The 23,107-nt window shown below is 45.8% G+C and overlaps 1 protein-coding gene across 1 annotated transcript in view; it reads left to right on the plus strand.

The window, feature by feature from the left end:
* Positions 1–3,716: 3,716 nt before the first annotated feature.
* The window catches only part of MBOAT7 (membrane bound O-acyltransferase domain containing 7), a 631,660-nt gene continuing 612,269 nt past the window's right edge, over positions 3,717–23,107 (plus strand). Inside the window, 2 exon segments of the mRNA XM_040327599.1 lie at positions 3,717–3,735; positions 17,480–17,565. Coding sequence (XP_040183533.1) covers positions 17,490–17,565 — 76 coding nt within the window. The 5' untranslated portion in view covers positions 3,717–3,735; positions 17,480–17,489.

The raw sequence follows: 23,107 nt of genomic DNA on the forward strand, positions 1-23,107 counted from the left end.
CTGAAGACAACATTGTTCTGGCCATCAGGCGAATAAGGTCAATTGATCCCCAAAAAGGCAACTGCCAATTTAAGCTCTTGAACTGCCGATCCTTGAGCTAGATCTTCTGATACTCCTTTCAGAACTGAGTCCACATTTTCAACCCAGGCTTCCATAGCTTTGGACGTGACTGCCAGTGCCAAGGCTGGTTTGCAGGCCATTCCGGCCAAGTTATAGATCCTTTTAAGATCTTGATCTATTTTGTGCTCCAGGCCATCCTTAAAGGATACTGAATCTTCTAGCGGAAAAGTGACATGTTTTGCTAGGCGCATCACTGCTGCATCCACAAGGGGAGCATTTTCCAGGTGTTTTACATCCTCAGCTTTAAAAGGATAAAGTTTTGAAGTTTTGTTCAACATTGAAACTTTTTTATCCCCTTTGCTCCATTCTTCCTCAAAAACATCTTTCTGTTCGGAGGGAAGTGGAAAATTGGAACGTTCTTTTCCCAGTTGTTTGAACAGTTTCCTCTGTTTCTCTGGGGGAGCAGCAGTATCCTCCAGTTTTAGGGTCTCCTTGACCACCTTGATTAATGGGGAGACTAAAGCGTAGTCAAAACCCACAGAATAATCATCTCCCTCCGTCTCACTATGCGAGGAATCATGGGAGGCATCATGAGGCTGGAATTGGCCGGGATCCTCCTGGGCCTCGTCAGCCAGGGAGCCAGAAAAGGTGGTGGACTGGCTCCTCGTGTGGGGGGTGTCTAATTCTTTCATAGATTGTTGCACCATGCGTTTAACAAGAGACTCAAGATTCTGTTTTTCCGTCTCTTTCTCACCAACCGCTCGGGCATAACATGGGTCGCATAGCGATTTTTGCCCTCCGGGACTCTGGTCTTACATCCCCAACAGGCTCTGTGATCAGAGCGACTATCACGGTGGTGGTAGCGGTGACTAGAGGAGGAATGTGCTTCGAGGGGGAATGTGAACGTCCCCTATAATGATGGGTCTCAGACGGAGAGTCACGCCTGGATCTTGACGAGGAATAACGGTTTTGCGGCCTGGCAAGGTCCTTGTCCCGTGGATGATGATCTGACTTAGCAGGGCTGTAAGGAGAGATGTACACAACAGAAAGAGAGGAAGACATACAACCAGACACCATTAGCATCTCTTAATGCACAGCGACATACAGTCTACACCAAACCCCTTCCCTCATCCACATGTACCTTGTGCGAGAGGGCTGGCCAGAGGGAGGCAAAAAAATTTCCATGATGGAGACACACCCGGCACCAAATACCAAGAAATACAGCACAGCAAGGGCTGGGAATAGGCAAAAATAAAAATCTAATACAAAATAATTGGTCAAAATTAGAGCAAGAGAAAAGAAAAAAAAAAGCATAAAAAAGAAAACAAACATAGGATTTTTTTTTTTTTATATAGCTTCTTCCCCTTTAAAGTAAAATAAAAAGGTCTAGCAGTGGCTGCCATAGCCTGCCTACCTTGCCCTGATATGTGCCACGCTCCAGGACGCTGCCGCAGTAGCCCACAGGCATCCTACCTGTTTGGGGCTTCTTTGCGGTTTAAATTTGGTGCCAGAATGACGTCACGGCCGGTCCTCTGATGCGGGCCTGCTCCAAAGAGACCAGCCGTACTGCGCGTGTGCATCCTCGGGCCCAGCGCCACACCGCGCATGCGCGAAAACCAAGCTTTGGTTTCACCGCGGCCTCGCGCATGCGCAGACGTGCGCCGCACGGGAACCCGGAAGAGATGCAGCGTCTTGGAACGCAGGAAGCGTTCCACATGCCATGAGACGCTAATACAAGCTGGAAACAGCACAACGACAACAAACATAAACAATCTGCTATTTTTTTTATAAAAAATAAAAAATCTTCAGACCTTGCCATCCGAACCTGTAGCGTCTATCCTGGTACATAAGGGCCACAACCTTCCACCATCATAAGGGTATCAGGCCCTGAAAACCACTCGCCCGCCCATGGCTGGACTCTGGGTGCACCGCAATGAATGGTACCAATGGAACAGACATCCTGGATTGTGCGATGTGGGATCCATGAGAGGAGGACAAAAAAGGAACACTGTCTGAGGGGGTGAGCTCAAATTTATTGGATGTGGGGTCCTATAGCAGTGGAGAGGGGCGGGGTTAACCCACACATAGTCTGCCATGGAGTCTGTCAGGAAAGCTCTATTTGTGGGAAAAAAAGGACGCCAATTTTGTTTGGGAGCCATGTCGCATGACCGCGCAATTGTCAGTTAAAGCGACGCAGTGCCGAATCGCAAAAAGGGGCAAGGTCCTTAACCTGCATATTGGTCCGGGTCTTAAAGCGGAGGTTCGGCCGTTTTTTTTTTTTTTTCTTTTTAAAAGCCAGCAGCTGCTGACTTTTAAAAAATGTACACTTACCTGTCCAGCACACCCGCGATGTCAGCAGCCGAGGCTGAGCAATCGCTCAGTCCTCGGCTGCTTCCGCCGCCATCCTCGGTGAGGGAATCAGGAAGTGAAGCCTTGCGGCTTCACTGCCCAATTCCCTACTGCGCATGCGTGAGGATCGCGGCGCGCCGTCACTGGTCCCCACTCTCTCCTGGAAACAGTGTTTCCCAGAAGACAGCGCGCGGGGGTGACGTCACAGGCTGGATTCCCTGTGGGGATCCGAACCCGGAAGTGGTGCAAATACCTGAAAGGTGCCAAATGTGTCACCGGAAGGGGGGGAGGGATTTTAAAGCGGTAGTTCACCCTCCTTTCCATCATTAGACCATTAAATTCGGCATCGTAGCGCGAGCTACGGTATGCCGGTCTTAAATTTTTAATCCCCGTACTCACTGTGGTATCGCTGATTGAAGAAATCGACTCCCGCGGGGAATGGGCGTGCCTATGGAGAGGGAGGATGATTGACGGCCGGCTCTGGCACGTCACGCTCCCCGAAGACAGCCGGAGTAGGTCTCGGCTATTCACGACGCCTGCGCACAGGCTATGCGCAGGCGCCGTGAATAGCCAAGCCTATTTCGGCTATTTCCGGAGAAGCGTGACGTGCCAGGGCCGGCCGTCAATCACCTTCTCTCACCATAGGAACGCCCATTCCCCGGATTCTTCAATCAGCGATACCGCAGTGAGTACGGGCATAAAAAATGTAAGACCGGCATACCGTAGCTCGCGCTACGATGCCGAATTTAATGGTCTAATAAAAAAAAACTTTTTTTTTTTTTTTAACAGGGCGAACCCCCGCTTTAAGTGGTTAACATTTATGGTCAGTTTTAGTGTCTTTTAAAACGCTTGGTAGTTAAATAGCTTTTTATAAAAGTTTACACATCAGACCAAAAAGAGAAACACCAAAGACAACAGGACAAATACTTGGTTTTCAAAGAGGGTCAGTCCCTCAAAATAAGAGTTAGGAGCTATATGCAGTACTACAAAAATAAGTGTTTTCCATACAGTTTAGTAACAAACAAAAAAGAACGATCAGGTTTCAGTGCAACAAAGTCTACCAAATCAGCAGCATAACGAATTGGTAAGTGTGCTAAAATGCACACAACAGTTTTCAAAATCTAGTGTGTGAACTGAACGGTAAAGAGTTAAACAACCACAGCATGGCTTACGCAGAAAGCATGAATCCCTCCTCCAAAAATGTATTGACCGACACATAACCAATGAAGATGCAGGGCTTTAAACCTTTAGCCAACCAGCGGCGACGGTGTGGGGTGGGGCTAGTGAAATCACCAGGAAGAGAAACGTCCTAAGCAAAGAGCGAAGGTGGGGTGGCATTTCCTTGTGATCGCGTCTTTCTAATGAATTGCTACTCATTAAACAATTAGAGCCTGCAGCTGATTTGCTTCGCCAGCAAGAATTAGCAGGTAAACTTCAGGGTGAAGGTCTTTACTAAATGGCATATCTGACGATCATATTGCTGGCATTTAATACATTTGTCGCTCGCCTATAATTTCACGTATGTGTCTGCAGTGCTGCACAGTGGAAAACATGTCGCTGTCAAATGTTATGTATCTGGTGGCATCCGTGTGTACCTACATTGTTGAGCAGCGTTATCTACCTACGTTTATGCAAAATACAGGTCTTACAAATATTTCTGTAATGCCCATGGCTTGCTGTCATTAATGCCTATTTGTTTGCTGTGCTAAAGTCAACCTAAAAAAACTTACCTTGGCTCCAGCTTTTGGGAGACACAGGGGGTGCAAAATACCATGAATTGTACTCCAGCATGTTGAAGACAGAGCTAAGGCTCCATTCACACTAATGCGTTTTTTTTAAATGCTTTATTGCAGAAATGCAGGACATGTTTTTATCATGGGTTCCTATGAAACATGTTCACATCAATGCATTTTTGTGCTTCTGGGAAAGTGTCAGGCACTCCCCCCCCCCCCTCCATGCAGAACGCAGCATTTTGCACGTAATGGACCCGCATGCAAAAAACAAGTACTGCGATTTTCTTTTTGACTTTACATTCACTGTATATAGCTGGTTACTAAGGATGCAGTGGCTTGCTTCCCGACTCGCTCCTTAACGACTGGTGAGTCACCTGCTGTCGGGGATTCTAATTGAATCCGTTTGTAGTCCCAAAGAAGGTTGGGTTCCGTCCAATCCTGGATCTCAAGGCCCTCAATGCCTTTGCGAAGGTTCGGAAGTTCAGGATTGAATCAGTTCGCTCTGTGGTCGCTGCACTCCACCCGGGGGAATTATCTGCCGTCTTTGGACATCAAGGACGCATACTTGCATGTCCCCTTATGCGTCAGGCATCAAAGGTTCCTGCGCTTTGCGATGGGGGAAGACCACTATCAATTTGTGGTCCTCCCCTTTGGCCTGGTGTCGGCACCAAGGATTTTCACCAAGGTGCTCACCCTGATCCTGGCCTTGCTAAGACAGCGATGATCGCTATCGTGGGCTACTTGGACGATCTTCTGAGAGCCGCTTCAAGCTCAGAATTAGAGCAGGATGTGTCTATAGCCAGTCAGACCCTCTGAGACTTTGGTTGGGTGCTGAACCTCCAGAAGTCAGTGTTGGTACTGACTCAGCGCCTAGAATACCTGGGATTAATCCTGGACTCCTTGGAGGCGAGAGTGTTTCTCCCTTTAGAGAAGTTACGGACTCTTCGGGCTGCGGTGAAGCTGTTGACAATCCCGCAAATGGTCCGCTTTGGCATGCAAGTCCTGGGTCTCATGGTAGCCTCTTTCGAGGCGGTACCGTATGCTCCATTCCACACTGGAGTCTTGCAGAAGGAAATTCTGTTCAGATGGGACAAATCCCCATTGTCCCTGGATTGTCAGATCCAGGTGAGCCATCTTCAGTCCGCAAAGTCATTTCTTCCCTTTCACTGGATGGTGATCACGGCGGACACGAGCCTGACCGGTTGGGGGGGGGGGGGGGGTCTGGGGTGTTAAATCAACACAGAGTTGCTGGACACAGAAAGAATCCCGCCTGCCGATCAATGTTCTGGAACTTTGGGCGATCAGGCTGAACCTCTCCATGTGGTCTCAGAGGCTACAGGGGCGTCCAGTCAGACAGCGCCATGGCAGTGGCATATGTCAACCATAAAGGAGGAACGAGAAGCTCGGGTGCAGCGTCGGAGGCCGCTCAAATCTTGAGGTGGGTAGAAAGGAGCGTGCCAGCTCTATTGGCCGTATACATCCCGGGTGTCAAACTGGCAAGCGGAGTACCTAAGTCGCCAGATGCTGGATTAAGGAGAATGGTCGCTACACCCAGATGTATTTCACCTCCTTTGCCTAAGATGGGGCATGCCAGACGTGGATCTCCTGGCTTCTCAACTCAATCGGAAGATATTGAGGTTCTTGGCCAGGTCAAAAGATCCTTGGGCAGACGCGATAGATGCGTTGGTGGCTCCATGGGGTCAGTATCGGCTAACTTATGCCTCTGCCCCCCCCGAGGGGATTCCGGTGATTTTAATTGCCCCAGATTGGCCTCAGCGTCCCTGGTACGCCGGCCTAGTGCTCCTGGTGGCGGATGTCCTTTGGCGGATGCGGGAAGACCTTCTGTCCCAAGGCCCCATACTTCATCCTGCTTTACAGTCGCTGGCTTTAACGACGTGGCTGTTGAAAGCCAGGTGCTAAGGGACTGAGGCTTGTCGGACTCTGTCATTTCCACCATGCTGAGGGCACTGAAGTCATCTTCCTGGAAGATCTACCATCGTACGTGGAGGGCCTACATCTTTATGTGCGAAGAGATGGAGTGGCGCCCACGGGAGTATTCGGTTTCCAGGATTCTGCTGTTCTTACAGTATGGAGTGTATCAGAAACTTGCCTTAAGCACCATTAAGGGGCAGATTTCAGTCTTGGCTGTTTTCTTTCAACTACCCCTGGCGGCCCTTTCCCTGGTGCGTACTTTTTTTGCATGTGGTTCGGCACTTGCCCCCCCGTTTCGGCCACCACTTCCTCCGTGGGATTTAAACCTGGTTCTCTCGGTACATCAGAGAGATTCCTCTTTTGACGCTCTCTCAGAAAGTTGCTTTTCTGGTGGCCATTAAATCTGTCAGAAGGGTTTCTGAGTTGGCGGTCTTTTTTTGCAAGTCCCCATACTTAATCCTCCATAAGGATAAGGCGGTGCTACGCCCGCAGCCTTCGTTCCTTCCGAAGGTAGTTTTGGCTTTTCATATAAACAAGGACATTGTGCTTCCATCCCTTATGTCCTCGACCGTCGCATCCTAAGGAGGTTGCGTTACATTCCCTAGCCGTGGTACGGGCTCTACGGGTGTATCTGTCTGCTACTGCTCCGTTACGGAGGTCAGACTCACTGTGTCAGTGACTGGTCCATAGAAAGGCCTGGTGGTCTCGTCGACCACCATTTCTTGGTGGATCAGATAGACCAGGGGTCCTCAAACTACGGCCCTCCAGATGTTGTAGAACTACACATCCCATGAGGCATTGTAACACATTGACATTCACAGACATGACTAGGCATGATGGGAATTGTAGTTCCTGAACAACTGGAGGCCCGTAGTTTGAAGACCCATGAGATAGACGGTGATTCAGGCCTATGCTCTTAAAGAGCGGACGCCTCCCTTTTCTGTCTCGGCGCATTCGACCAGGGCAATTGGTGCCTCCTGGGCTTTCCAACATGGTCGTCCGTTCACACCTTCACCAAGTTTTACAAGGTTGATGTGAGTGCATTTTCGGATGCTTGCTTCGGCTGCAAAGTTTTGCAGGTGGCTGTTTAAGGTTGAAACAACTCCGTTGAGGAGCTCTGGTTGTTTGGGGTGAAGTTTTGTTTACTGCTGTTCACACCCCTTCCCTTTTTTTTACACTGCTTGGGGACGTCCCACAAGTCAAGATTATAAGAAGCTGTGTCCGTCCATGGATGAAAGAAAATAGGATTGTTGTGCTTGCCATACAATCCATTTCTCTGAAGTCCATGGACTGTCAGACACAGCACCCACCCCTCCTTTTTTAAGTTTGTACTGCTTTTTGATGAACTGAGCTGCTGTGTGCAGCTTTCGAAAGTTACATGTTTTTTGAATACATAACATGTCTGCCTAGTCCTCTCCTATAGAACAGGAACATGACCCACAAGTCAAAATTATAAGGAGCTGTGTCCGTCCATGGACTTCAGAGAAATGGATTGTACAGTAAGTACAACAATCCTATTTTACTCCCTCGGTCTCCGTGACTGCGTTCTTCAGTGGCTCTCCTGCTATCTATCCCAATGCACCTTCAGTGTCACTTACAATTTTGACTTCCTCCTCTCCTCTTCTCCGTCAGGGTCCCACAAGCTTCTGTTCTTGGACCTCCTCTTATTTTCAATCTATACCTCTTCCCTTGGTCAGCTGATTGCCTCACATGGCTATTAATATAATTTCTATGTCGACGACACCCAAATCTATCTCTCCACCCCTAAACTCACTCCATCAGTCTCCTCGCACGTTACTAACAGACATATCTGTCTGGATGCCACACCACTTTCTCAAACTCAATTTGTCCAAAACTGAGCTCATAATAATTTTTCCCCCACGTGCCTCTTCCCCTGACTTCTCTGTCAAGAGCAATGGCACGACCATCCACCCATCCCCCACATGCCAAGGTGCTAGATGTTATCCTGGACTCTGAATTCTCCTTTTGGCCCCACATCCTATCCCTATCCAAAGCTTGCCACCTCAACCTCGGCAACATCTCCAAACTACGTCCCTTCCTAACAATGATACCACAAAGCTCCTGATTCACTCCATGGTTATCTCTCACCTCGACTACCGCAAACTCCCTTCTCATTGGCTTTCCTTTTTAAATAGACTATCCCCCTTCAGTCCATCATGAATACTGCTGCCAGACTCTTCTACCTTACAAACCGCTCAGCATCTGCTACCCCTCTCTGCCAATCCCTCCATTGGCTGCCACTCACCCAACAAATTAAATTAAATACTAACGATATGTTACAAAGCCAACCACAACTCTGCCCCCAGCTATATGACTAGTCTCAAAATGCTAATCTATTCATCCTCTTTGTTCCTCCTGCTCTCTAGCTCCATCATCACCTCCTCCCATATTTCCCTCCAAGACCTCTCCTGAGCCTCTCCCATCGTCTGGAATACACTACCCTAATCTGTCAGACCATCTCCAAATCTATCTACTTTTAGGCGATCCCTGAAAACGTTACTATTCAGAGAAGTTTATCCTGCCACCACCTAACTGTTCTTTTCTTCATCAGCTAATCCCCCCTACAGTTACTACCCTTTTCGTATCACTTAACTCTTCCTCCTAGATTGTAAGCTCTAACTCGCAGGGCGCTCTGATTCCTCTTGTATTGTATTTGTACTGTCTGCCCTACTGTTGTAAAGCGCTGCGCAAACTGTCGGCACTATTTAAATCCTGTATAATAAAAGCAAGAAACAATACAGTTTTTGTTTGATTTAAAAAATAAGTAGGGGAGACATCTGTTATTTACCACTGAATGAAAGCCCAATTTGTCATAAAAAAATTTGCACTGGACGCATGTGAACCTAGCCTAATTCCTCACCGCTGTCAGGGATCTGTTTCTTTGCTGCGGATTCGTCTCATCTATTCCTAAAGACGTGCTTCTATATGCAATTCCACAGCTTTAACTTGCAAGAATCTGTTGTTACCTGTTATCCCACAAGACTGGCTAATCATCTGCAGGTGATTCAATTGGCTACACTCTCAGCCAGGCCATCTCCCTTTCTATTTAAGTGGCTCATTACCTCATGCTTTGCCAGAGCATTAGCTAGTTTTCCTAGTGCCATGTCCCCCCAGTGGTTTCCTAGTGTACCCTTTTTAGTGCTTCCTCCTGTTCCTGTCTTCTTAGGAAGATTACTAGTGTAGCCCCAGTGCTTCTTTGTGTACCTTGTTCAAATTGACTCCTGGACTCCAAAGGGGGAGATTTGCTAAAACTGGTGCACAGAAAATCTGGTGCAGCTGTGCATAGTAACTAGGGTTGCACCAATACCACTTTAAGACCGAGTACAAGTACCAAAGTTTATAAAAAAAAAATGTGTTCATGTACTGGGCGATTACCATGACTTTTTTTTTTTTTACCACTTCCCGACCGCCGCATGTATATGTACGTCCACAGAATGGCACGTACAGCCAAATGGGCGTACAGGTACGTCCTTGCCTTCTAGCGGGTGGGGGTCCGACCGTGACCCCCCGCTACATGCGGTGGTCGAATTCCTGCGGGGAGCGATCCGGGACGACGGCGCGGCTATTCGTTTATAGCCGCTCTGTCACGATCGCTCCCCGGAGCTGAAGAACGGGGAGAGCCGTATGTAAACACGGCTTCCCCGTGCTTCACTATGACGCTGCATCGATCGAGTGATCACTTATATAGGGAGACTCGATCGATGACGTCAGTCCTACAGCCACACCCCCCTACAGTTGTAAACACACACTAAGTGAACACTAACTCCTACAGCGCCCCCTGTGGTTAACTCCCAAACTGCAACTGTCATTTTCACAATAAACAATGCAATTTAAATGCATTTTTTGCTATGAAAATGACAATGGTCCCAAAAATGTGTCAAAAGTGTCCGCCATAATGTCGCAGTCACGAAAAAAATCGCTGATCGCCATCATTAGTAGTAAAAAAAAAAAATTTTTTTTATAAAAATGCAATAAAACTATCCCCTATTTTGTAAATTATAAATTTTGCGCAAACCAATCGATAAACGCCTATTGCGATTATTTTTTATTTTTTTTTTACCAAAAATAGGTAGAAGAATACGTATCAGCTAAACTGAGGAAATTTTTTGTATATATGTTTTTGGGGGATATTTATTATAGCAAAAAGTAAAAAATATTGAATTTTTTTCAAAATTGACGCTCTATTTTTGTTTATAGTGCAAAAAATAAAAACTGCAGAGGTGATCAAATACCACCAAAAGAAAGCTCTATTTGTGTCGGAAAAAGGACGCCAATTTTGTTTGGGAGCCACGTCGCACGACCGCGCAATTGTCTGTTAAAGCGACGCAGTGCCGAATCGCAAAACCTGGTCTGGGCATTTAACTGCCTAAAGGTCCGGGGCTTAAGTGGTTAAATGTCATGTGTGTGTGTGTTTTTTTTTCTTAAGCCCTGTGCGGGGGGTGGGGGCTTTGGTGAGATATCAGGGGATACAGATTTCCCCAGTCCCTTTCTCTTCAGCCTCAGCTGCACTGAAAATTAATGGATAGGAGACAGCGGCTCCTCTCTATTCCTAAACTGAAACATTGTAAACACAGGTTACAATGTTTCAGTTATAAGTAGATAGTCAGTGACTCTGTCCATTCAGAAAAGGAAAGAGCCGTTAAATGAAAGAGGTTTACCGGCTCCTTCCTCCGCTCTCAATCCTGAAAGATCCAGGACCAAGGGGGACAGGAGGAGCACACCTCTGTGGCCAGGGAGGATGCAGGGGGACCCAGAGGATGACACTAGAAGGGACCCAAGGACAAATCCGATTGTGCCCAATTGCAGGGCACGGGGAGCACAGAGGGGGACCCAGAGAAGGACCTGGGGAGCACAGAGGGGGAAGCCGGGGTGATTGATGCCGCGGTGGGGACAGTTACAAGCACCGATCTCCCTGACAGCCGCGGGAGGGAGAGGAGGAGAAGAGGTTGGCACAAAAGCTATTGGTGCTTGTAACTGCCCCCTGGGGCATCTGTGAGGCTGCCCAAGTATCCAAACTACCGACAGGAATAGTTTCATTCCCACTGACAGCTGCCATCACAAATCTTGGCTTAACTCAGTTCCTAGAAGCCAGTTTCTCCGTTTACGGAGGAATTGCACTAGTACTAAAATTTATTTTTCCCAGGCATCCATGTTAAAACAAAGATTTGTTGACAAGTGTTACGATGCCACATTAGTGGAGCAAGAGTTACATAGAGCTGCATCGATAGGTCGTGAGTCTTTGTTGGCGAACAGAGCACCACGTGAACCGGATGAGTCGTTTAAATTCTCTATGCTCACCTCCTATTCTAGTCAACACAAGGATATCAGAAAGATTTTTGATAGGCACTGGGATGTACTAAAACAGGATAAGGTTCTGGGTCCAAAGTTACCTGAAAAAGCTAAACTGATTTTCAAAGGAGCACCATCACTGAGGAACAGTGTGGCCCCGAATGTCATCGTTCCGCCCATATTTTTTCAAAACATGATAGGCTACTATCCTTGCAAACAATGCAATGTTTGTGCATTTAATACCTGTGGGAAATTTAAAACTCTAGAAATCGAGTCTCGCACTACTGGTAAAGTTTATCCCATCAAATCTTTTTGCACGTGTGCTACCACACACATTGTATACCTAATTACCTGCCCATGCGGGAAACAATGTGTTGGTCGTACCATCAGACCTTTTTCCGTACAGGTAGGAGAGCATGACACCAACATTTTGGGTGGGGGCACCAAGCACACTGTGCCACGCCACTACAGAGAGTGCCATGACCGTAATCTTAATGGCACTCAATTTCTTATTATCGATAGGTATGGAGAGGAGGGGCGAAAACAAGAGGGGTATCGAGGTTAGAGACCTATTGGATATACGAATTACAAACATATGTGCCTTATGGGTTAAATGTTGAATGGGACATAAATGCATTTTTCAATGTATCTTAGTTTTTCCATCAGTGCATCATATCAAATTATGGCTCCCTTTAATTAACCCACTGGGTAATGTATAACTAATTTTAGGTAATCATTTGGAATTCTCAATTGTTTGTAAATATATCTATATTACTCACATAATTTTTTAATTAATATATATTAATATATGTGTTTATGGTTCTGTCACGTACCTGGTTATGGAGCTCAACGTGCAGGGAGCGGCCTCTCGTAAGCCTCCGACTCAGGACCTCCTGGTAGTGTAGACAGAGGGTCAAGAGTCCGGAGGGGCACAAGTGCCTGATGGTAAGCTGGGTAGCGGACTGGAAGTGGCAGCAGGCAGGCGTAAGCGGGTCCAGGTGATGTACCAGCAGCAGACAGGAACAGTGGGAAGGCACTCTGTAGGTACAGGAATCAGGCAGGTGTGTAAGCCGGGCGAAGCACCGGTAAGTGGTTCTGGAACCAAGGTAAGTCCAGAGAGTAGTCCAAGCCCGGTCGGTATCACAGGCAGGCAGAAACAGAGCCAGGGGTTGAGCAGAAGCAGTAGTCAGGTGAAGCCTGGGTCGAAGGCAGGTAGCAGGCAAGGAAGGTCACAGGAAGCCGGGTCAGGTAACAGGAGATCTAACAGGTGCAGATTCTCAGGTAAACGCTGTAGACTGGTCAGCAAGATGGAGAAGCACCAGACTTGTTTAAATAGCGTCCTTTGGCACCAAACGCCGTCACCGCGCGCGCGCTCCCGCCGCGTGCACCGGGCACATTGATGCGCGCGCCAACGCGCATGCGTCGGGGCAAAACTTCCCTGCTGTTACTATTGACAGCAAGACCTCTGGATCGTCTTTCGTGACATTGCCCCCCCCTCTACGGGCAGCCTCTGGATGCCCAACTGGGCCAACTTCCTTGGGTGAGTTCTCTTAAAAGCCAAGATCAGTCTTTCTGCATGAATATTGGCCTCTGGCTCCCAGGAATTCTCCTCCGGGCCATTCCATTTCACCAGGTATTGGACCTGGTTACGTCTCTTCCTTCCTACAATCCAGGATAGATTCCACTTCGAATTCTTCTTTACCGTCAATATGTACCGGTTTAGGAGGACCGGTATTCCGGTTGACGAAGGGATCCAGGACAGTGGTTCTGAGCAATGCCACATGAAAAACTGGATGAATCCGGTAGGAGGCGGGTAGCTTCAACTCGTAGGCCACTTCGTTGATCTTCCTGAGTATCGGGAAGGGACCCACAAACTTGGGACCAAGTTTCTTGAATGGACAAGCCAGTTTTAAATTTAGGGTGGACAACCAAACTTGGTCTCCTGGTGCAAGGTCAAGTTCTCCCCTCCTCCTCCTGTCGAACACCTCCTTATTGCGTTCTTGGGTCTTTGCCATTGTCTCCTGCAGTAATTTATTATTAGTAGAGAAGAAGTCCAAAGTTTCTTGAACAGCCGGTACTGAGCATTCTGGTATGTTATTGGATAGGAACAGAGGGTGAAAGCCATAGTTAGCAAAGAATGGAGACTGGTTTGTAGCGGAATGGAAAGAGTTATTATAAGCAAATTCTGCAAGGGGCAATAGAGAGGCCCAATCGTCCTGAGCAAAACTAGAGAAGCAGCGCAGATATTGCTCCAGTGTCTGGTTAGTACACTCGGTCTGACCGTTGGACTGCGGATGGTATGCAGATAAAAAGAACAGTCCAATTTCCAGCGCAGAGTGCTTTCCAAAATCTTGAGGTGAATTGCACCCCCCGGTCAGACACGACGTTTGCAGGGAACACCATGGAGTCTCACTATCTCTTTGATAAAGATTCTTGCCGTCTCAGAGGCGGAAGGTGTTCCTATCATGGGCAAAAAGTGGGCCATCTTGGTCAGCCTATCCACCACCACGAAGATGGTGGTATAATCTTCTGATGGTGGTAGCTCGACAATAAAATCCATGGATATCATCCTTCATGGTTTCTCTGGAACAGGCAATGGTTTTAGTAACCCCCAGGCTCTGGTTCTACTGCCTTTGTTTTGGATACAGGTGGTACAGGATTCCACATAGCTTCTGCAGTCCCGAGGTAACTGTGGCCACCAGAAGATGCGCTGGAGGAGCTCTGACGTCTTGTGAATACCGAAGTGGCCGGCTAATTTGTGGTCGTGACAGGATTTGAGGACCGCTACCCGTAGCTGCTGAGGCACAAAGATCCTATCCTTATTCCACAACAGGTCGTCTTTTAGCAGTAAGGCTGGATCTGATGACAGGGAAACGTCTGAGGAAGCCTGTTTAATCTGGGACAGGAGGTCCTCCTGTAGCATGAGGAAGTTGCCGGGTGCTAGGATGGTGTCTGGAGATGAAGGGGCTTCAGGCCCATTAAACATCCGGGAAAGTGCGTCCAGTTTAGTGTTCTTAGATCCAGGTCTATAGGTAATGTGAAAGGAAAACCTGGTAAAAGAGTGCCCACCGGGCCTGTCGTGGCTTCAGTCTCTTAGCAACCTTCAGATACTCAAAATTTTTATGATCTATATAGATCAAAATAGGATGTGCCGCGCCCTCCAAGAGATATCGCCATTCCTCAAGGGCGGCTTTAATCGCCAAAAGCTCTCTGTCTCCGACATCGTAGTTTTCTCTCGGCTTCCGATAGTTTACGTGAGAAGAACGCAACTGGATGTAATAAGGACTTGGGTCCCTGTCTCTGGGAAAGCACTGCACCGACAGCTACCTCGGAGGCATCAACTTCCAAAATGTAGGGTAAGGCTGGATCCGGATGTTTCAGGATAGAAGCCGAGACGAACAAACCCTTCAGGGTAGAAAAAGCAGCTTGAGCTCCAAGGGACCACTGGAACCGAGTGCCTTGCTTAGTCAAACTTGTGATGGGAGCGATGATGGAGGAGAAGCCTTTAATGAACTTGCGGTAGAAATTTGCAAAACTTACAAAGCGCTGAACCGCTTTCTTGTCGGTGGGAGCAGGCCAGTCCGTAATAGCTGTAACCTTTTGGGGGTCCATTCTGACGCCCTCTACTGAAATTATTAATCCTACTAAATGGAATGCTCTCACGTTCAAATTCACACTTTTCGGCTTTGGCGTAAAGACTGTGTTGGCGGAATCGGGCTAATACCTTTTGGACATGCTTCCGATGGTCTGACAGAGAGGAGGAAAAGATCAGGATGTCATCTAAGTAGATTATAATGAACAAGTCAAGGTAGTCTCTGAATATGTCGTTAATGAAATGTTGAAAGGTGGCTCAGAGGGGAGGTATCTCATTGATCTATACTGCATTTACGACAAAATTAGACAAGCCGACCTATGTCCGGGCCTGGGAGGAGGACGTGGACAGCACGTGGGACACCACGGCCTGGTTCCAGGCTACAAATAGAGCATATAAAGGTACTCTCAATATTTTTCTCATTGAAGCTAGTCTAAAAAAAATTGATTAGGTGGTACTATGTTCCTTCCAGGGTGGCAAGCATGTATCCAGGGACCTCACCAGTATGTTTCAGAGGTTGTGAGCTGGAGGGCTCTATGCTCCACACTTGGTGGTCCTGCCCTCGCCTTAGATCCTTCCTTCTGGCGGAAGGTATTCTGTACCATTGGCTCCTTGACGGGGGTAGCGGTAACTCCCCAACCCGGCATAGTACTTCTAAATCCGTGTATTCCCGATTTTTTTTTTTTTTTTTTTTTTTTTTTTTTTTTTATCCAAACATTCCCAGACTCTATCGCTATTTATTTTATTGGGAGCCAAAATGACCATAGCCAAGGCCTGAAAGAAACCCACCTTATCCTGGTTAATTATTTATAGTGTGAAGATTTTTTTTTTTTTTTTAAATCAATCAGACCATCCATATCTAATTTTAATGTTTGTATCTATCAATCTTCACACTATAGATAATTAACCTCTGCACTGTATTAACTCTTATTTGCAGAGTTTACAAGTCACAGCAGTAGAATTTTCTCACTGTGAATAATCTTGTAAGATCTATGAATTTGTTAACCAAAGTAATTTTATACACAATAAAACAACTAAACAATACGAATCCCCCCCTGGAAGGGCAATTGCATATCTACCATCACACACTATTTTCACAGGACTCCAGCAGCACTGTGTGTGGAGGGCCTGAGGCATCGGTCAGGCGACATCTGAATTATTCCTATTCACGTTTGGTTACACCAGTGAACCCAAATCACAACGCTGCTCATCTTTTTTGTTTTTAACGCATGAATGGAATGATCGATAGAATAGCTTCAAAGTTGTGAGCATTGAGAAGTTACTTCTTCTTTATTATTGAGCATATTTTGAGAAAAAATGTTCTATGGCTCATGCTGACTATTTGTTATACTCATTATAGACAAATGGCTGACTCTTCTCCACACCCCTGAGGAAAGCGAGGCATCTCTCGGAACCGTCGGGTATACTTTGAAGAATCACGTCCCATAATGCTTGTTTGCACTTTGAACTTAAATATATTCTACTCTATTTCCATTCCATATCATGTCAACGTTTTAATATATTCTGTTTTGTACTCATATAATAAACAATATCTTTTCTTTTTAAAAACATTTATCTACTACATGACTTATACCCTTGTGCCTTTAAAGTCCAGTCAGGGGACCCATTGTTTTATTTTTTGATTCTTCTTTTGGATGTGGCACCATATAAAGACATAGACCGATAATCTGTTTTCTGTTCTTCAAACCACACATGTGAGGTATTGCCGCGATTGGTAGAGCGAGAGAAATAATTCTAGCACTAGACTTTCTCTGTAACTCAAAACATGCAATCTGTAGAATTTTTTTAAACATAGCATATGGAGATTTTAAAGGGTACAAATTTGTCGCCATTCCACGAGCGGACACAATTTTGAAGCGTGACATGTTGGGTATTTACTTGGTGTAACATTATCTTTCACAATATAAAAAAAAATTGGGATAACTTTACTGTTGTCTTTTAATTAAAACATTTTTATTTTTTACCAAAAAAGTGCGCTTGTAAGACTGCTGCACAAATACGGTGTGACAAAAATTATTGCAAAGACTGCCATTTTTTTATTCTCTATTGTGTTAGAATAGAAAATATATATATAATGTTTGGGGATTCTAATTAGAGGGAAGGAGATGGCAGTGAAAACACTGGGGAAGCTCCATTAGCATTGCTGGTTGTCTTGTCATGCCAACGGCCACCACAAGATGGCGCCAGATCACAGGAGGAGGCATAGGCCTGCAGAAGGCCGTAATGCCGTGGCCTCAATTACCGGCCTGCGGGGGAGGTGGGGGCGCACTGAGACACAGAATGGGGTATCTTGTTTCTCTGTGTGCCCCCACCTCCACCTCCATGCCGGCCAGTAATTGAGGCCGCAGCTTTGCGACCTTTTGCAGGCCTATGCTTCCTTCCCCAGGCACCAGGTCGCTAATTCTAGTCGCAATTGCGACCTGGCACCCGGATTTCGTCGACCCCTGTCCTAATTTATGTTTTTGTATGTTTTCTTTTGAAGGAGGTGAACAATGTCCCCTGATGAAATAACATATCTTTGTGTGTTGCTGTTGTCCATTCCTGTGGGATTTCTCTTTAAGAATGCAAGTAAGTGTTTTTTTCAATGTTCACAGTGCATTTGGGTATCGGAGTATCACTATTGTAGCACCTATTGTTCTTTAACTAACATTGATTTTAAAGCTGCTTTGCAAAATGGCAGTTTGTTTTTGACATATGATTGGTTGTTGTCGCAAAATATGTTCTTGTTGTTCTATTGTATATTGATGCACATAGCAAGGAGCACAGCACAGGGGCATGAATGTTAGCAACATTTACTGATGAATGAATGTTTAGCAAGTGTCATCAGATTCTTTGCTTTTATAAATATGCCTCCCAATGGTACTGCTCAAAGTGGTTGTAAACCTCAGAAATATAAAAAAGTGTATCCCTCCTATAGTGTGTACTTTTCTCAATTAAGAGCACTAAGTGTCATTTCTGTCTGCTGCTTCGTTCCCCTGCTTGCAGTATAAATCTCTTCTGACAAGTTTTCCTGACACAGAGGTGACGGGGAGGGAGCTACAGCTGATGGCTACCCTCAGCTCTGTTCCTATGTGATGGGGGGGGGGTGTGTTCCTTCCCTCTAACCAGCACTCCTCATTCAGCTCTGCAGTGTAATTTCAGCTCTCTGCCCCCTTTTTCTTCTGACCACTCAAGACACGCTTTATAAATTGTGGACTTTGAACGGTAGTAGAGAAGAGAAGACTTTTTTAAACCGAAAAACAGGCACAACTCATGTAGGAAGATTTTTTAAATCTCTGTATCACCTGAGGCTAGTTACTTCACTGAGTATATGTAAAGGGTTTACAACCACTTCAAGACTTAAAGCGGAACTTCACCCAAAAGGGGAACCTCCGCTTTATTGCATCCTTCCCCCACCTCCAGTGCCACATTTGGCACCTTTTTTTCCTCCGCCACCTGGCCAGTTAGAAAGCGCAGCATGTTTCGCGAATGCGCAGTAGGGAACGCCGGTTTACCTTACCACAAATGGCGGTGGCAGCACCCGAGAGCCCATCGGAAAATCGGCTGGGGTGCCTACATCATGGGATCCCTGGACATGCAAGTGTCCTAATATTAAAAGTCAGGAGCTATTGCATTTGTAGCTGCTGACTTTTTTCATTTTTTGGTGGGGGCTGGACCTCCTCTTTATCGTCAATTAGTTTGTGTGGATTACAACACAATTAACCTTGTAAAAAGTGCATGAATAACATTATTGCCATTAGCAACCACCTATTCTAAAGTCGTACAGGACACCAAATCTTTAGTCTTAAACCATGGGTTATATACAGCTTCCTTCAGGTGTTTGGAAATTGGCAAAAATAGAAGGCTGCATGGCCATCCCCTATATAACCGTTAGTTTAAGCTATAGTCAGGAACTCCAGAGTTTGATAAGAAAAAAATGTTTTTGCAAAAAAATAAAAATAAGCAATAGTCAACATGGAGTCACAAAAGACTGCAGTTGTCAAAATCTGTGAAACTGTTTGTCACTTTTCTCCACGCACACCTAATTGTGATAAAGTCTAAAGGTCGACCGATATGGGTTTTTCTCTGGCCGATGCTGATATTTAGAAATTGCAGCGTTTTTTCAGGCGCTTTTGGCCTAAAAATAGTGCCTGAAAAAAATGGCTCCCCGAGTGCTTTCACACTGAGGTGATGCTCTGGCAGGACGTTAAAAAAACACCAAAAAAGTCCTGCAAGCAGCATCTTTGGAGTGGTGTATGCCGCTCCTCCATCACTCCTGCCCATTGAAATGAATGGGTACCTCTGCCAAAGTGCCTGTAAAGCGATTCAGCAGCAGCACTACATGGGTGCATTTAACTCCTTCATCGGCCGCTAGCTGGGTTAAAAGCGCCCCGCTAGCGGCCGAATAGCGCCGCTAAAACTAGCGGCGTTTTTACCGTCAACGCCCGCCCCAGTGTGAAAGCAGCCTTAAGTAATAAGATTTCTGAAATGTAAACATTTATTAAACACAACTAACCTCCAATCAGTGCATTGTATGTATAATTTAGATTGTATGTATAGTTTTAGATTAAAAAAAAAAACTATATCTTAAATATTAAATACACAAAAACAGGTATTTAAAACTTTTGGACGAAAAAAATGGACTAACTTTACTGTTTTTTTTTGTTAGTTTATTTTTATATTCATTAAAGTGTATTTTTTCCCAAAAAATTGCGTTTGAAAGACCGCTGCGCAAATACCAATTACAGGAAGTCTTCAACTTAGAAGCAGACCTTAGTGTACTGTTCCAAATGAGTCAAATGAGGTTTATTGTTGGTTATGCATTTGGAGGCTAAACACAATGCAAGCATCATACTTTCAGGGAGGGATAAAATTGGGGTAGTCGATGGTCGAGAAGGATCTGGATGTTCTGTTACATCAGACTCAATAATAGCCTGCAATGTCGAGTTGCATTTTCTAAAGATGGCAAAATACCCCTCTTATATTAGTAGATATAAACTCAAGAGACCTAATTCTGCCCTTTGTAAAAAGCATTAGTAAGTCTTCATCTGGTATATGCAGTTAAGTTACTTGGTCCCCTAAAGACAATCAGCCATTGCTTGGATCAACAATCGCTCGTATTATTCCCTTTTAAAGTGTTAATTTCTAGTTATATTTTTTGCAATTGGGAATACATGCTTTGTGTGTGTTTTTTGGGTTTTCTTCTTCTTTTTTTTTTTTTTTTTTATCTACGGATTTGATCAGAGTTAGTTCTTGAGAAAGTCTATTCAAAATTTTCAGAGCTCTTATTGTGAAGAAGCCTTTCAGTATGAGGAGATTAAAGTGGTTGTAAAGGCTGTGGTGTTTTTTTTTTTTTTTTTTTTTTTTTTTTACCTTCTATACATGAAGGTAAAAAAACTTCATGATGCAGCTACCCCCAGCCCTCCCAATACTTGCCCTATCCAGCAATGTGCACGAGAGCAACTGCTGTCTTGGGTCTCTGCCTCTTCATTGCCTGAGACACAGCAGCGGGAACCATTGGCCTCAGTGTTTTTTTTTTTTTGTTTTTTTTTTAATTGGGTACTTTTTTTTAATTGGGTACTGTTTAAGTCATGTTGGATTGTATAATCATAATTTTCCTATTTCTTGCTGTCCTACACGGTTTGCACCTACATGTGTAAAACCCTTTGTGATCTAGGAATGTTCCCAACTTCTTTAGGGGATCTGGTATATTATGCAACAATCTGTCCCTGAGGTTCGGTGCCCTTCCATACACAAACCTTGGTCTACTACATGGGTAGGCACTGGTGCCTCAAGCGGCATGTGAAGCCTCATTTGGTGAGACGCTAATGCAGGGGTTGACAAATTTGCTTGGAATCTAGGAGCCAGCTAAAAAAGTTAGGAGCCAGAAAACGCGTCCCGTCCCGACGAGCTTGCACGCAGAAGCGAACACATATGTGAGCAGCGACCGCATATGTAAACGGTGTTCAAACCACACATGTGAGGTATCGCCGCGATTGGTAGAGCGAGAGCAATAATTCTAGCCCTAGACCTCCTCTGTAACTCAAAACATGCAATCTGTAGAATTTTTTAAATGTCGCCTATGGAGATTTTAAAGGGTAAAAGTTTGTCGCCATTCCACGAGCGCACGTAATTTTGAAGCATGACATGTTGGGTATCAATTTACTTGGCGTTATTATCTTTCACAATATAAAAAATGGGGATAACTTTACTGTTGTCTTATTTTTTTATTAAAAAAAGTGTAATTTTTTCCCAAAAAAGTACGCTTGTAAGACCGCTGCGCAAATACGGCGTGACAAAGTATTGCAACGATCGCCATTTTATTCTCTAGGGTGTTAGGATAAAAAATATATATAATGTTTGGGGGTTCTAATTAGAGGGAAGAAGATGGCAGTCAAAATAGTGAAAAATTACATTAGAATTGCTGTTTAACGTGTAATGCTTAACTTGTAATACCAACGGCCACCACCAGATGGCGCCAGCTTACACATCTGGTGGTAATAACTTGTAATACCAACGGCTCATCACCAGATGGCGACAGCTCACACAAAATTTATTTTTATTTTTTTACCCTATTTCTAGTCGCCATGGCGACCTGGCGCCCGGGATTTGTCGAGCCCTGCGCTAATGCATTCCAATATCACAATTCCCCATGCCGCACCTGCACTGGGGTGAAGGCACTGTGCCCCCACAAATTGTAAACAATGGGAAACTGGTTATCTAACTTTTTGTAGCTGCGATCACCCGCTTTTGTGATGGGGAAGAGATTGGGTGCAGTTCTGAGGGGTGGTCCCTGTTTCCAGGAGGAGTCGTCCTGCTAGCCCTGCCACCATCTGGAGGAGGATGACTTGTTTGGTTGCCACTACCAATCGGGTGACAGTTTGTGGAATTACTGTTGATCTTCTGGGAACTGCTGAATAGAGAAATTTTCTTTATCGTACATCACGGGACACAGAGAAGCATAGTAATTACTATGTGGGTTATATATCCTACCTTCAGGTGCTGGACACTGGTGTAATCAATTAAGCAGGAAGTTTCCTCCCTATATAACCCCTCCCATACTGGGAGTACCTCAGTTTTTTTTCATCAGTGTCTGAAGGTGTTGGTCACGAATGAACATGTGCTCTTAGGAGCTCCACTGGAGGGATCCATATTGGATGTAAAAAGCCTCCATTAAATCCGGATCCGTCCAAAGTGCTTCTGAGCCAAAGTGGACGGTACCCGGGCCCCGGTTGAGAAGAACGGGGTTTGGCCTGTAATGCTCCTCTTTTGAGGGCTGGATCCTGATTATTCAGTACTTTGGTCGATTTCCTAATACCAAAAGTTTACTGACAGGGTGCGATATGGGTCCAGGGGTGTGGTGTTCCTGCCCATGGACCCCGGTCCCTGAAGGTCTTTGACAAAACCCACGGTGAGGGGTGAAGATTGGGCCTCTTGCTTAAAGCAACACCCTGCAGCGTGGAGAGGTAAGTAAAGGTGCCTACGGGACTTGGTCCGACAGTAGGTCCTTCAATTTTTTTCGGGGTCTATGGGGTGGCCTGTATAATGCTGTTATGCATGGGCAACTTAACCACTATGTCTTTGTAGACAGGATGGCTCTAGCACCCATATACCTCCCCGAACTGGTCCTAGTCCTCTCCTGTGGGGGCTATTGGGTCTTGCCTATAATGCAGGTGTGCCTGAGCAAAGAGTCCACTATGTCTTTTAAGACAGGATGGCTATAGTACCCATAAGTCTCCCCTGGAGAGGGCTGGATGGCCAGGAGTAGCTGCATGTCTTATCTGTTCTCCACTACTAAAGCCAATAAGAAGGGCATGCCTGGTGTTTCACTTACCATGCTTTCCAGAACGGAAGCTCAAGGTTAGCTGATTTATGGTGCGGCTTACTTCCTCTGTTTCAGGCTCCGCCATGATGGGGGGGGGGGTCCCTCATAGTCCGGCTCCTTGGGGGATCCCTCTCTTCCCCCCGCCTTCACCATTCCCTACGCGCGCGTATTTTGTGGGCAGGGGGGGCGATGTGGCAGACGCAGGGCGGCCTCTTCTAAAGGCCCAGACGTCAGAGCTCGGTAAAACCAGGGGGACACAGTAGCCTGGGCACATAATACACCTTGTGGATGTTGAATACAGTTTTA

This window comes from Rana temporaria, chromosome 10, assembly GCF_905171775.1.
Source record: "Rana temporaria chromosome 10, aRanTem1.1, whole genome shotgun sequence".
Lineage (NCBI taxonomy): Eukaryota > Metazoa > Chordata > Amphibia > Anura > Ranidae > Rana > Rana temporaria.